This window comes from Schistocerca gregaria, chromosome 2 (assembly GCF_023897955.1).
Source record: "Schistocerca gregaria isolate iqSchGreg1 chromosome 2, iqSchGreg1.2, whole genome shotgun sequence".
Taxonomy (NCBI): Eukaryota; Metazoa; Arthropoda; class Insecta; order Orthoptera; family Acrididae; genus Schistocerca; species Schistocerca gregaria.
Genome location: NC_064921.1, coordinates 599,971,195 through 599,986,659, shown reverse-complemented (window position 1 = coordinate 599,986,659; position 15,465 = coordinate 599,971,195). Strand labels below are relative to the sequence as shown.

General features: G+C 40.9%; 1 protein-coding gene across 1 annotated transcript in view; it reads right to left on the bottom strand.

Annotated features, from left to right (window-relative positions):
- Positions 1–15,465, bottom strand: part of LOC126334540 (oxidized purine nucleoside triphosphate hydrolase-like) — a 77,340-nt gene that overhangs the window by 35,377 nt on the left and 26,498 nt on the right. The window contains exon 3 of the mRNA XM_049996904.1: positions 556–701. Within this exon, the coding sequence (XP_049852861.1) occupies positions 556–701 (146 nt within the window). The remainder of the gene's footprint in view (positions 1–555; positions 702–15,465) is intronic.

The following is a 15,465-nucleotide window of genomic DNA, read 5'->3' as shown; positions in this document are numbered from 1 at the left end:
CTCCCTGTGCAGGAATCACAGGAATAGGTGAGAGCATGAGATGTGGACACAGTGACATATGGAAGTCTGGATTGGTCTGCAAGAATGCACGCATAGCCAAAGTGGTTATGATGACCACATGCACTTAGGAAGAAATCAGGAATCGAACCGCGGTCTGGTGCAAATTTTCATCTGTCACTAATCAATTGCACAGCTGGTCATAATCGTACTCACAATACATTTCATTAGTCTATTAGATGTACACTTACATATCCCTTCCTTCCTTCAGCATAAAAACATTTTATAGCAGATGTGGTGGTGTGTCCACACTAATGAAAAATTAGTTACAAAGCATTGGAAAACAGAAAAAGAAAGGAAAACAGACAACAAATTGGTTAACTCTCAGAATTACAAAACATATCTGAAAAATCACTCTTTAAACTGAGTGAATACTTCTGTCGTCTTATTAGGTGCGCTACTATGATTCAAGTTAGTCGTACAATAAAATAAACTTAAAGTAGTGATGGCATTCCTCTTCTAATAAACTTAACTGATAAATTTTTAACATATACATACCATCTGATTCTGAGACATTTCCTGACCATTCATGGGTTTTAAACACATGTACCTCTAGAATTGTCATGTCACCCACAAATTCAAAATCTATTACTCCTACATGTTCCAAATCTAGTGCTGTCAATCCACTTTCTTCTTGCAATTCTCTGAAATTTAAAAAGGTATCAAATCACCAAACAATCTGGTAAACCAGAAAGTAGTTGCAGTGTCTCTATTGATATTACAGGGTCTCCCCTGATGAGAACTTGTAATTGTCTTCCACAAAACAAACCACCACACCATTCCACCAAAAGTAATGAAAGTTTTACATTAGACACGAGTTGATTAGTATATTTTCAGTGTAAGGCTAGTTAAGGCTAGTTTTGCTCTCTGACAGTCATATGCAACAGCTTGTTCTATCATCCATCAACAGGGTGCACTGGTGTATAAAAATATTACTAATATCTTTTTGACCTGAATTAATCAGTTAAGCTTTAATCTGACCAAAAGTAACTGGGTATCTATTAATGGACATTAATAAGGGGTGTGTCCTCCCCTTGCCTCTATGATAGCGTGAACTCTGCTGGAGACACCTTTAATGAATGACTGCCGATTCCTTCTCCAGAGCTGAAACCATAGAAGTTAGTCATGGTAGCAGCAAAGTTGATATGCTAACTCATCCTGAAGTCGTTCCACTGTCTGCAGGTTAGAACTCTGGATACGCAAATGTTGTTATCCATAAATCATTGCCCCATCGATGCAGATAAATGACAGGGTGCATTGTTATGCTGATACAAACAACCGTCACCTCCAAACTGTTTCTCTATTATATGCAGTACACACTGCTGTAAAATGAGTTCATATTCTTCTGCATTTAGCATTTTTCTAAGAACAACAACAAGATCATATCCTGATCATGTCAAATGCCCCCAAACCATAGCACCAACTTTGCCTAATCTATACTCTTTTGTTGGACTGTGTAGTGGATCATAAATGGTAAAAAGCTTTGACTCAGGGACGGCGAATAATTAATGCCGAGAGTAGTATAAACTGCCTGCAAGAATTGGACATTCCAAGCTACGGACGTATCTCTCTGGAATAAGTAACCAAAGATGTATATTTGAGGACTCTGTGTGAAGTGATTACAGAGATCGGATGTGTATTACGTTGGAGAGATTTTGCTATTGTTGTGCGGTGCTATTAAGCTCCATTGTGAATGTTTACTTAATCGATGGCACAATAAACAAATGCAAGAAAATAATACACATTCAAGGTGTGTATTTTTCATTTTTTAAAAGATCTGACAAACATTCTTCGGGTATCACATGACATACGATTGATCAGAGGTGCAGCGTGGAATGATACTGCAAGCCTGCATCTTTTCATGGTCAATATTCTTTGAAAGAATATCTCAGAAGCAATAAAGTTTTTGTTGATAAAAAAGTTAGACACATCAATTCATACACATCATATAACAATCATGTAACATAGCACCTAGTTGTGCCAAGCAATCTTCATAGCGAAATAAACATTTTAGAGATTTCAGGTGGAGCAGTTCCGACGTGGAGTATCAGCAAGATCGACACTGCAGGACATATATCTAGCTCTCCCATGGTATTTAAAACCAAAGACTTATATTCCTTTAGCTTTTAAAAGACTATATATATATATATAATAGTGATCTAATTAATGGAAAATCTCATATAAAGATGTGAAACAATTACTAACAAAGAGATAGAGGGGCTGGCCAGTACTTACCTCAGCTCAGTACAGCCGATAGAAACACAAAAAACAACCGAAAATTTAAGTTCCTAGCTTCCAGAATAAATGTTCCTTCATCAGGGAGGAGAGAGGGGAAAGAAAGGGAAGAAGGGAAAGTGGATTTAGTTACTCACAACCCAGGTTATGAAGCAACAGGGAAAGGAAAACAGGGAAGGTAGCAAGGATGGATCCTTGCTACCTTCCCTGTTTTCCTTTCCCTGTTGCTTCATGGATCCTTGCTACCTTCCCTGTTTTCCTTTCCCTGTTGCTTCATAACCTGGGTTGTGAGTAACTAAATCCACTTTCCCTTCTTCCCTTTCTTTCCCCTCTCTCCTCCCTGATGAAGGAACATTTATTCCGAAAGATAGGAACTTAAATTTTTGGTTGTTTTTTGTGTTTCTATCGGCTGTACTGAGCTGAGGTAAGTACTGGCCAGCCCCTCTATCTCTTTGTTATATATATAATAGAAAGGAACATTCCACATGGGAAAAATATATCAAGAACCAAGATGCTGTGACTTACCAAACGAGAAAGCGGTGCTAGATACACACAATAAAAAACACACAAACACACACACAAATTTCAAGCTTTCGCAACCCACAGTTGCTGCATCAGGAAAGAGGGAAAGACGAAAGGATGTGGGTTTTAAGGGAGAGGGTAATGATTCATTCCAATCCCGAGAGTGGAAAGACTTACCTTAGGGGGGGAAGGGACAGGTATACACCCGCACGCACATGCACACGCACACGCACACACACACACACACACACACACACACACAAGCACACGCACACGCACAAGGGTAATGAGTCATTCCAATCCCGGGAGTGGAAAGACTTACCTTAGGGGGGGGAGGGGGGGGTCTTAGCCACAGCTTTGGGGATGTTTCCAGAATGAAATTTTCACTCTGCAGTGGTGTGTGCCCTGATATGAAACTTCCTGGCAGATTAAAACTGTGTGCCCAACCGAGACTCGAACTCGGGACCTTTGCCTTTCGCGGGCAAGTGCTCTACCAACTGAGCTACCGAAGCACAACTCACGCCCGGTACTCACAGCTTTACTTCTGCCAGTACCTCGTCTCCTACCTTCCAAACTTTACAGAAGCTCTCCTGCGAACCTTGCAGTGAGTACCGGGCGTGAACCAAGAGGTTACGAAGGTTAGGTGGACAGCGGAAAGACACTCTTGGTGGAGTGGGGAGGATTTCATGAAGGATGGATCTCATTTCAGGGCAGGATTTGAGGAAGTCGTATCCCTGCTGGAGAGCCACATTCAGTCCCGGAAAGTATCCTGTCACAAGTGGGGCACTTTTGGGGTCCTTCTGTGGGAGGTTCTGCGTTTGAGGGGATGAGGAAGTGGCTCTAGCTATTTGCTTCTGTACCAGGTCGGGAGGGTAGTTGCAGGATGCGAAAGCTGTTTTCAGGCTCCTGCTACACCACTGTATACATATCACCTTGAATGACGGTATTATTTAGCGTCACTTTTTGGCCTAACTACATCTACATCCATACTCCGCAAGCCTCCTAAAGGTGTGTGGCGAAAGGTACAGTGAGTACCTCTATCGGTTCTCCCTTCTATTCCAGTCTCGTATTTTTCGTGGAAAGAAGGATTGTCAGTATGCCTCTGTGTGGGCTCTAATCTCTCTGATTTTATCCTCATGGTCTCTTCACGAGATATACGTAGGAGGGAGCAATATACTGCTCGACTCTTCGGTGAAGGTATGTTCTCGAAACGTCAACAAAAGCCCATACCGAGCTACTGAGTGTCTCTCCTGCAGAGTCTTCCACTGGAGTTTATCAGTCATCTCCATAATGCTTTCACGACAACTAAATGATCCTGTAACGAAGCGCGCTGCTCTCTGCTCGATCTTCTCTATCTCTTCTATCAACCCTATCTGGTATGGATCCCACACTACTGAGCAGTATTCAAGCAGTGGGCGAACAAACGTACTGTAACCTACTTTCTTAGGATTCTCCTAATGAATCTCAGTCTGCATCTGCTTTACCGATGATCAACTTTATATGATCATTCCATTTTAAATCACTCCTAATGCGTACTCCCAGATAATTTATGGAATTAACTGCTTCCAGTTGCTGACCTGCTATATTGTAGCTAAATGATAAGGTATCTTTCTTTCAATGTAATCACAGCACATTACACTTGTCTACATTGAGATTCAATTGCCATTCCCTGCACCATGTGTCAATTCGCTGCAGATCCTCCTGCATTCCAGTACAATGTATGGCAAATTCTCTAAGCTACTCTTCTATGTATGTTATCAAAAATCACATTCCTACTCATTTTAACTATGCACTTATTTATTCTATAATGTCCATATTCTGATTAATGTAGCAAATCAATAAACCTACATGCCGAGATGGAAATCACGGTTCCCATTCTCCAACACCTAATTTCTATCTTTGGAACAGTACATTCCCACAGATGTGTAGCGACCGCTACTCACGTCAACTGCTGTGCCCGCACACATTAGTTCTGTTTGCGCCTTCCTTAGATACAGTTGTGTTGTGAATTCAGTGACTGCACGGCAACAAATGAATGGCATAAACCGCCAAGTTTGAATCTGCCACCTGGAGTGCTGAATAATGTTGTTGCCTACTCCTTCGAGTTATAACTTTTGTTTTTATGTTTATTCTGCTCCTTGGTTACTGTTTTGTTGTTTACAAGTTACCTATGGCAACTGTGCTTCTTTTTCTGTAATAGCAAGTAATAAACCATTCAAGTATATTCTCAGCACGTGCTTGTTATTTATTAAGTACGGGTAGCTCTACATGACGAAAATATACCCCATCAGATGCAGTAATACTGAGCAACAACTGGGCACTGAGGCTTTTCAAGGTAGTTTTCATCAGTCTCAAATTATCACCTTGATTCTATTCACTTCTCATACTTTTACATACTTTTCTTAATGCGCCTTCCTCTTATTTGTTCCATGAACATGAGCATATGAACTAAATTTCAATCAGTATTGGGAACTGACAACTCTGAGCTTCTCTTTAGTCCATTTGCTACCACATTTTCTTCCCTCTGGATGCAATAAATTTCAATGCCAAACTGTTGCTTGAAATTTTTGGCAAACAAACATTACGGTAAATGCTTCCTCCTCTGAAATATTCTTTATCTCGCAGATCTTTTCTTCAAATTTTTCTAAATCTAATTAGATACACCGAATTCTTTAATCTTAGTGCCAAATTTGGCATACTGCTCTACTATTCCTTTCCCTCCTTGTCCTCATTTGTAACTCCAACTTCATCCTCTGTGTCTTTAGTTGATCCAAGAAACAGTACTGCAGGTGGCATGTCTCCCATCATCAATAAGACTAAGCACTTGCTGAAATCCATCTTACCCTGAAAGAATTGTGACAAGAGATCAGGTTCTACTTGTATGAAGGCATGCTGAAAAGTAATGCCTCCAATTTTATTATGTGAAGACTCTTAAAGCTATCTAAATGAAACAAACATATTAACATTGTTACTCTTCCTGTCTACGTATTTATTTCTCAACACAGTCACTCCAATGGTGAACACCTTTCTCCCAATGGCAGAGCAGTTGGTTGATACCGTCACTGTAGAACGTTTGACTTTGTTGACAGAGACACAATCTCACTTCTGCTTGCACGACTTCATCAGCATCAAAGTGAAGTCCTCAAAGGTGTTCTTTAAGTTTCAAAAATAGTTGAAAATTGTATGGGGGCCAAGTTGATAGCAGTGAACCCAAGTGTCTGACTGCTGTAGATGTCATAGCGCTCATGTGTATGTTGACTTCATCATGCTGAAGAAGAGGGTGCTCCATGTGTGGATGGACTCTTCAAATTCGAAACTCGATTACAGGTTGCCGTTTCCCACACACCGACATAGTTATACTACACACTGCCATGTTACACGCCATAATTCAGAACTCCCTAACGGTAGAAGGTTGCAACTTTCATCAGCGAAGTGGGAAAGTAGACCGAGTAATATGCATGACATGTAACACACCTCCTATTTCCAGAGATAGCCAGGCCTAATATTTACCAGGTTTTGTAATTTTGCCAATGGTTTCAACTACATGCAAGCCAGTTACGGGCACCACAACTAATGTCTTCTTATTTGGGATGAATTCCAGAAATACATGCAAGCCCCTACAAGCCACCCATACAGTCTCTATCAGACAATGAGTTGGCATTCCAGGCAATGGCTAGAGTGTGATGCTGGACCCCTCCTGACATCTTGGTTGTGATGACAGACTGATACATAGCACACCCATGATCTACATTAGGTTGACAGGTGATATCTGGTTGTGAGCTGGCTAAGCCAACAAATGTGTCTGCCATTTAAAGGCTGTCGTAACAGGTTGACCTGCACTGTAGCCTAATTATGCTCATGCCATATTTAAACACTTCACAGCAAATTCAGAAAATATGTATTAGATAACCGACATGACTCTGATGAGTATTTTGAAGAATATTAAAATCACATTTTCTTTCTCTAAAAAAGATCATTTACATTATTTTGTTCTGCATCAGTACTAAGTGTATTTGTATTTACTATGGTGTCTTCCACATTTTCTCCCATTAAATTATTCATTTTGTCCACAAACACAAACTGAACCAACTGCAGGCATGTCCACATTCAGTTTGGGAATGGTGTGAACATGTCTTGCAAGTCTGCTGCAGTGTGCTGCTAGAGCTGCACTTTCTGTAGAATACTTTTTCACTGACGTCAGACCATCTACTAGCCTCTTAATTATTTCTGTTACTTTGTTTGTGTTCCTAGCACCTTTGCTTAAAAATTCTCCCCATCATAACTTGTGCTCCCCTGTTACCAGTAATAACTGTTACTACTGTAATATTTTATGCTCAACTTCACACTGTCTATCAAAACTTCATTACCATCATATATAAATGAACCTCCCCCCCATGAACCATGGACCTTGCCGTTGGTGGGGAGGCTCGCGTGCCTCAGCGATACAGATAGCCGAACCGTAGGTGCAACCACAACGGAGGGGTATCTGTTGAGAGGCCAGACAAATGTGTGGTTCCTGAAAAGGGGCAGCAGCCTTTTCAGTAGTTGCAGCGGCAACAGTCTGGATGATTGACTGATCTGGCCTTGTAACAATAACCAAAACGGCCTTGCTGTGCTGGTACTGCGAACGGCTGAAAGCAAGGGGAAACTACAGCCGTAATTTTTCCCGAGGGCATGCAGCTTTACTGTATGATTAAATGATGATGGCATCCTCTTCGGTAAAATATTCCGGAGGTAAAATAGTTCCCCATTCGGATCTCCGGGCGGGGACTACTCAAGAGGATGTCGTTATCAGGAGAAAGAAAACTGGCGTTCTACGGGTCGGAGCGTGGAATGTCAGATCCCTTAATCGGGCAGGTAGGTTAGAAAATTTAAAAAGGGAAATGGATAGGTTAAAGTTAGATATAGGGGAATTAGTGAAGTTTGGTGGCAAGAGGAACAAGACTTCTGGTCAGGTGACTACAGGGTTATAAACACAAAATCAAATAGGGGTAATGCAGGAGTAGGTTTAATAATGAATAGGAAAATAGCAATGCGGGTAAGCTACTACAAACAGCATAGTGAACGCATTATTGTGGCCAAGATAGACACGAAGCCCACACCTACTACAGTAGTACAAGTTTATATGCCAACTAGCTCTGCAGATGACGAAGAAATTGAAGAAATGTATGATCAAATAAAGGAAATTATTCAGATAGTGAAGGGTGACGAAAATTTAATAGTCATGGGTGACTGGAATTCGGTAGTAGGAAAAAGGAGAGAAGGAAACGTAGTAGGTCAATATGGACTGGGGCAAAGAAATGAAAGAGGAAGCCGCCTGGTAGAATTTTGCACAGAGCACAACTTAATCATAGGTAACACTTGGTTCAAGAATCATAAAAGAAGGCTGTATACATGGAAGAAGCCTGGAGATACTGACAGGTTTCAGATAGATTATATAATGGTACGACAGAGATTTAGGAACCAGGTTTTAAATTGTAAGACATTTCCAGGGGCAGATGTGGACTCTGACCACAATCTATTGGTTATGACCTGTAGATTAAAACTGAAAAAACTGCAAAAAGGTGGGAATTTAAGGAGATGGGACCTGGATAAACTAAAAGAACCAGAGGTTGTACGGAGTTTCAAGGAGAGCATAAGGGAGCAATTGACAGGAATAGGGGAAAGAAATACAATAGAAGAAGAATGGGTAGCTCTGAGGGATGAACTAGTGAAGGCAGCAGAGGATCAAGTAGGTAAAAAGACTAGGGCTAGTAGGAATCCTTGGGTAACAGAAGAAATATTGAATTTAATTGATGAAAGGAGAAAATATAAAAATGCAGTAAATGAAGCAGGCAAAAAGGAATACAAACGTCTCAAAAATGAGATCGACAGGAAGTGCAAAATTGCTAAGCAGAGATGGCTAGAGGACAAATGTAAGGATGTAGAGGCTTATCTCACTAGAGGTAAGATAGATACTGCCTACAGGAAAATTAAAGAGACCTTTGGAGAAAAGAGGACCACTTGTATGAATATTAAGAGCTCAGATGGAAACCCAGTTCTAACCAAAGAAGGGAAAGCAGAAAGGTGGAAGGAGTATATAGAGGGTCTATACAAGGGCGATGTACTTGAGGACAATATTATGAAAATGGAAGAGGATGTAGATGAAGATGAAATGGGAGATACGATACTGCGTGAAGAGTTTGACAGAGCACTGAAAGACCTGAGTCGAAACAAGGCCCCCGGAGTCGACAACATTCCATTGGAACAACTGACGGCCTTGGGAAAGCCAGTCCTGACAAAACTCTACCATCTGGTGAGCAAGATGTATGAGACAGGCGAAATACCCTCAGACTTCAAGAAGAATATAATAATTCCAATCCCAAAGAAAGCATGTGTTGACAGATGTGAAATATCAGTTTAATAAGTCACAGCTGCAAAATACTAACGCGAATTCTTTACAGACGAATGGAAAAACTAGTAGAAGCCGACCTCGGGGAAGATCAGTTTGGATTCCATAGAAATGTTGGAACACGTGAGGCAATACTGACCCTACGGCTTATCTTAGAAGCTAGATTAAGAAAAGGCAAACCTACGTTTCTAGCATTTGTAGACTTAGAGAAAGCTTTTGACAATGTTGACTGGAATACTCTCTTTCAAATTCTGAAGGTGGTAGGGGTAAAATACAGGGAGCGAAAGGCTATTTACAAGTTGTACAGAAAGCAGATGGCAGTTATAAGAGTCGAGGGACATGAAAGGGAAGCAGTGGTGGGGAAGGGAGTAAGACAGGGTTGTAGCCTATCCCCGATGTTATTCAATCTGTATATTGAGCAAGCAGTAAAGGAAACAAAAGAAAAATTCGGAGTAGGTATTAAAGTCCATGGAGAAGAAATAAAAACTTTGAGGTTCGCCGATGACATCGTAATTCTGTCAGATACAGCAAAGGACTTGGAAGAGCAGTTGAACGGAATGGATAGTGTCTTGAAAGGAGGATATAAGATGACCATCAACAAAAGCAAAACGAGGATAATAGAATGCAGTCGAATTAAGTCGGGTGATGCTGAGGGAATTAGATTAGGATGTGAGACACTTAAAGTAGTAAAGGAGTTTTGCTATTTGGGGAGCAAAATAACTGATGATGGTCGAAGATGAGAAGATATAAAATGTAGACTGGCAATGGCAAGAAAAGCGTTTCTGAAGAAGAGAAGTTTGTTAACATCGAGTATAGATGTAAGTGTCAGGAAGTCATTTCTGAAAGTATTTGTATGGAGTGTAGCCATGTATGGAAGTGAATCATGGACAATAAATAGTTTGGACAAGAAGAGAATAGAAGCTTTCAAAATGTGGTGCTACAGAAGAATGCTGAAGATTAGATGGGCAGATCACATAACTAATGAGGAAGTATTGAATCGGATTGGGGAGAAGAGAAGTTTGTGGCACAACTTGACCAGAAGAAGGGATCGGTTGGTAGGACATGTTCTGAGGCATCAAGGGATCACCAATTTAGTATTGGAGGGCAGCATGGAGGGTAAAAATCGTAGAGGGAGACCAAGAGATGACTACACTAAGCAGATTCAGGAGGACGTAGGTTGCAGTAGGTACCGGGAGATGAAGAAGCTTGCACAGGATAGAGTAGCATGGAGAGCTGCATCAAACCAGTTTCAGGACTGCAGACCACAACAACAACAACAACATAAATGAACCTATTTATTCCATTTTCCCCACTATACTGTCTGTTATTGTGTCTCAGTCAGTGGTTTCACATACGGTGTACTTACAACTTTCTGATTTATCAGTTTTTTCCAGCCCATTATTCACCATTTGTCAAGAAGTTCTGAGACTGATTTTATTCCTACACTATAACCAATGTAAGACAGTAACTACAGTGGCAGCTTGAATAAACAACTGCAAAAAGCTGATGTGCATTCAACAAGTCAGTTGTGAGCAGGCAGTGTTAAGCAGTGGACACGCAACCGTAGTGTGTCAACACTGTCATGTCACAAATCGCAATGGAGCAATGAACTGAATATCTCTAACTCGTGAGTTCAAGAACTGAATATCTCTAACTCGTGAGTTCAAGACATTCTCCAGAATGTTTTGAAGAAGAGAAAAGTGTATGTGAAATTTGTCTCACAAATCTTGACACACAAATGAACAACAAGGAAGTGTGGACACCTGCTATGACTTGACTGAGATTAAAAATGTGGTGAATTCTTTTCAGAAAAAATTTTCATGGGTAACGAGACCTGGTATTATCAGTAAGAACCTATCCAAAGTGCAGAATGGATCTCTGATGGTTCACCAAAAGACTGAATAAGGCGCATCTAGTTTCACATGGCATAAACATTCTGTGTGCTGTACTCAAGTGGAGAGGGATTATGTAGAAGTGTTAAAACCACCATCTTCCCTCCTCTATATTTTTTTATTAATGCAGTCTCAAAACTTTTTGGATTGACAAGGTATATGACTTCTTAACTTCTCTACTGACTCTAGCCTCTAGGTTTATGACATTTTCTACTTCGTCTATAGGATTGATTCTTGGTGGGTCCATATTAGCTATTTCCCCAGCTTTTATGCTAGCGTATGCTTACTTCCAACCTTATTTACACCTGTGTCTTTTCCTTTGTCCTTGTGTCAGCATGGCTTTCCATATTCTTGAATGTTTGCACTTTGCTAACCCCAACTCACCTTAGACGTGCACACTTTCATGGTTGGTCAATCGCCTCCTGACACCCTAGAGGAACAGTGTGGTGTAATCTTCCTCAGCCCCATCCACTATAGCCTCTTTTCCATTTGTGTACCTCCAAGTGTTGCACATTTAGTTATCACACTGCCTGTTTCCCTGTGACAGTCTATTACCATGTTAATGCTGCACCTCAGTTACATGCTCAAAATACTCGATAAACCTATCAGTCTTATCCCTAGGTGCCGAAACTATTCATTTATGTCATGGCAACTTATTTTCAAGACCCACAGTTTATAAGCTCAGATTTCACTTTTTGTCTAAATGCCTGGACACCCTAGCAGAGTGTTGTCCTGGATTGAACTTGGCTCCTATTCAGAAATCTTGCACAAAATTGTTTTGTTTGTTAGTAGACTAATATTCATTCAAAAACTCTGTTTTAAATTCCACAAGAGTACTGCACTTTAACAAAAACCTTGGCTGATCCTTGTAATACACCTCCAGCTAAACGTCTGCAAATAAATGAAATTCTCTCATGTTCTGACCACACTCGTGGCAATAAATATTTGAAGACTATTGGAGTTCTGTCAAAGGAATGGCTTGCTGGTTGGGAACTCTTGGTTCAGGAAAAGGGAGAGCCATAAGACTACCTGGAACAGTCAAGACTTAAAGAGAAAGTTGATAGTTGACTACTTCCTGTATGATAGTGAGACGAATAGGACCATCATTGACATTAAGGTATTAACATCAGAGGCCTTGGATAGCGGCCACCATTTGCTGGTAATGAACCTGAGAGGGACTAAGGATAATAAAGGGACAGAAAACCAGGAAAGACATATAAGGGTATGGAAGTTGAAGGAGGAAGAAAGCAGGCTACAGTACCTACAAGTAGTAAAGAAAAGCATCCCAAAGGATGAACCAAAATGATAGAAGAGGAATGGGGTAGATTCAAGGGAACATTGATATATGCGGAGGAAGCGCTATGTGGGAGGACAGGCAACAAAAAGAGATGGAAAGAAACACCCTGGTGGAATGATAAAACAAAGGATATAGTACAAATGAAGAATAGAGCATTTAGAGTATGGTTCAAGAGGAGAACAGTAGAGACAAGGGAAGAGTATCAGGCAAGACAGAAAGAAGCAAAAAGAGTGGTGGTGGAAGAAAGTGGATGGAACAGTGGACTAGAATGATGGAGGAAGATAGTGAAGGTTCAAGAAAGGTATTATAAGGTATGATTAAAAGTAGGAGGAAGAACGGTATGACAGGTCATGCTGGAATAGTGAACAAAAGTGGACAAGTTGTAGAGAATAAGGAGGAACTCAAGAAGCTGTGGAAGCAGTATTTTGAAGAACTCCTGAACCCGGATGGGGACCTTGATGAGGAGGAACAAGCCGAGGAGAAAATAAGGAGGAACAGCAAATAAAAAAAGACCTTACATGGGGAGAAGTGTAAGAGGCTATGAGCAAGATAAAGGGAGGGAAGTCACCAGGTCTGGATGAGCTAAGTGTAGAGATGGTGAGAGCAGCAAGAGTGTTGGAGATACAATGGTTTTATCGAGTAATGAAAATTAAGTGGAGACAGAAAATGATCCCAGAAGACTGAAAAAAACAGAATAATGGTCCCTATCTATAAGAAGGGAAATAGAAAAGAATGAAAGAACTATTGGGGGGATAACATTGATGAGTCATTGTGCAAAGATTTTTGAGAAAATTTTGGAAGCACAAATTTGGGCAAAATTAAGAAGGAAGAATGAAGGAAGAGCAACATGGCTTCAGAACAGGAAGGTCCACAGTGGGTCTAATTTTGCTGTATGACAACTACAGGAACAGTGCTATTAATATGAAATAGATAGTGTACATAGAAGCAAAGTGTGGAAAGCCCAGGAGAACAGAGGAATAGCAAAACAGATTATCTGGAGGATAAGGGAAATGTACCATCGAAGTGTGAGCTGTATGAAAGTGAGAGATCAGCCTGGATTGAACTGAAGAATGGCTTGAGGCAGGGAAGTGTACTTTCATCATTACTCTTCATTGTAGTTATGGATGATATAATGAGTACAGTAGCACAAGTAATTGGTGAAAGGAAAATGAAAGCTATGGTGTTTGCAGATGATCTGATGATTTGGGGGAATAACGAGGAGGAAGTACAAGAGCAGTTGGACATATGGGAATGAACAGTACAAGAATATGGGATGAAATTAAGTATAAGTAAGAGTCATATGATTATCACAACAAGAAAGAAGGAGAGAGGAACAACTGGAATAACTAGTGAGGAATGATATTGAGGAGAGGGAGAGTTTCAAGTACTAGGAAGCCTGATACAGGAAGATGGAAAAAAGGCAGAGAAATAAATGAGTGGGGGAGAAAAGCAGAAGCATTTCAGAAGAGTGTCAGAAGCCTGATATGGAGCAAGGATATACCCCAAATCAGTAAAAAGGTTATATACCGGTCATACTATGTCCCAATCTTGACATATGCATCAGAAACCTGGGTTATGAAAGGAAGAGAGAAAAGCGAAGTACAAGCTAGTGAGATGAAATTCTTGAGAAACAGTATTGGAGTGACAAAGATAGACAGGTTAAGAAATGAGAGGATCAGAGAGTTAATGAAAGTGGAACCATTACAGGAGGAGATAGAGAAATCAAGGCTGAGATGGTATGGACACGTTAAGAGAATGGAGGAGAAGAGGATACCCAGGAGGGTGCACAAGATGAAACTGAAACAAAAGAGACGGAGAGGAAGACCAAGAGACAGATGGCTGAAAGGAGTAGAGGAATGTGTCCAGAAGACTGGACCACGGTGAATACGGAGAGATGGTGGAAAGACAGAAGACGATGGAGAGGCCTATGTTCCATGCACACCAGGCCAGAGGCTGGAAACTGTCCAAGATGATTGATGATGATGATGATGATGATGATGAACCAGCCACCAACCAGCACTCCTCTGATCATCCAGTGTCACCCTGGTATCAACCACGTCCTTCACCAGGACTTTGAGTACCTCTCACCGTGCCCTGACATGAAAGATACCCATACCAAAATCCTACCCCACATCACCCAAAGTAGTGTTCCACTGCCCCTCCCAACCTACAGAATATCCTTGTCCATCCCTATTCCAACCCTGATTCCAATCCTGCACTCCACTGTCCCATACACCACCCCACCACCTTCTACTGCACCATACTATACTCCATTCATCATAAAAATAAACCTCATGTAAACATTACACTATGTATTCTTCTGCATTTGCTGGAATCTCACTGGATTTTGTTCATGTGGAGCAGAAGCCAAGCTGTCTCAAGTACAGTCAAGTACGATAATGGGGATATGTTTTATGCCGTGCGTTAGGTGTTCATCAACTCAGCGATCAATACGGGTCACCAGCTTTACCGGCACTTTTAACTTTGGCCAGGCAAGTGATCCAACTAACCAGCAGTGATGTGAACCGTTGCACTAAAGATATAAAAAGAGATGAGTAGAGAACAATATAGCTCTGAATATTTAGTTTTCTTAGGTGATTGGACGGTAAACATAACATGCTCTCGATCTTAGCTAACATAGTATTTTAGTATTTTGATTAAAAGCAAGAGTGATGAGAATTCGTGACTTTAACAAGGGTAATTTTTCTGCATGAGCTACGTGCAGCATAAAAGTGCACTGCTGGGATTTCACCATGTAGTTAACAATTGCAGCCACCAAAGGAATTACAGTCAGTTGTCCGGTAATCTCTGAACTCGTTCCATATCGGACTCAGAGAATACATTTCAGTACTGCTATGTTGATAACGCGGCAATCAGCAACAGAATCCCAAGCCACCAAAAAAAATCCACATTTCTTCCTTTTATGACATGCTGTTCTGCATTTCACCGTCATTCGGCTTTGACATATCACAAAGCTTCATGCTTTCGTTCCAGTACATTTGACAGCTTAAATGATGATGTTATTTCTCATGGCAAATGCCCTAACTTGGCTACAGATCGGTTCTACTGGA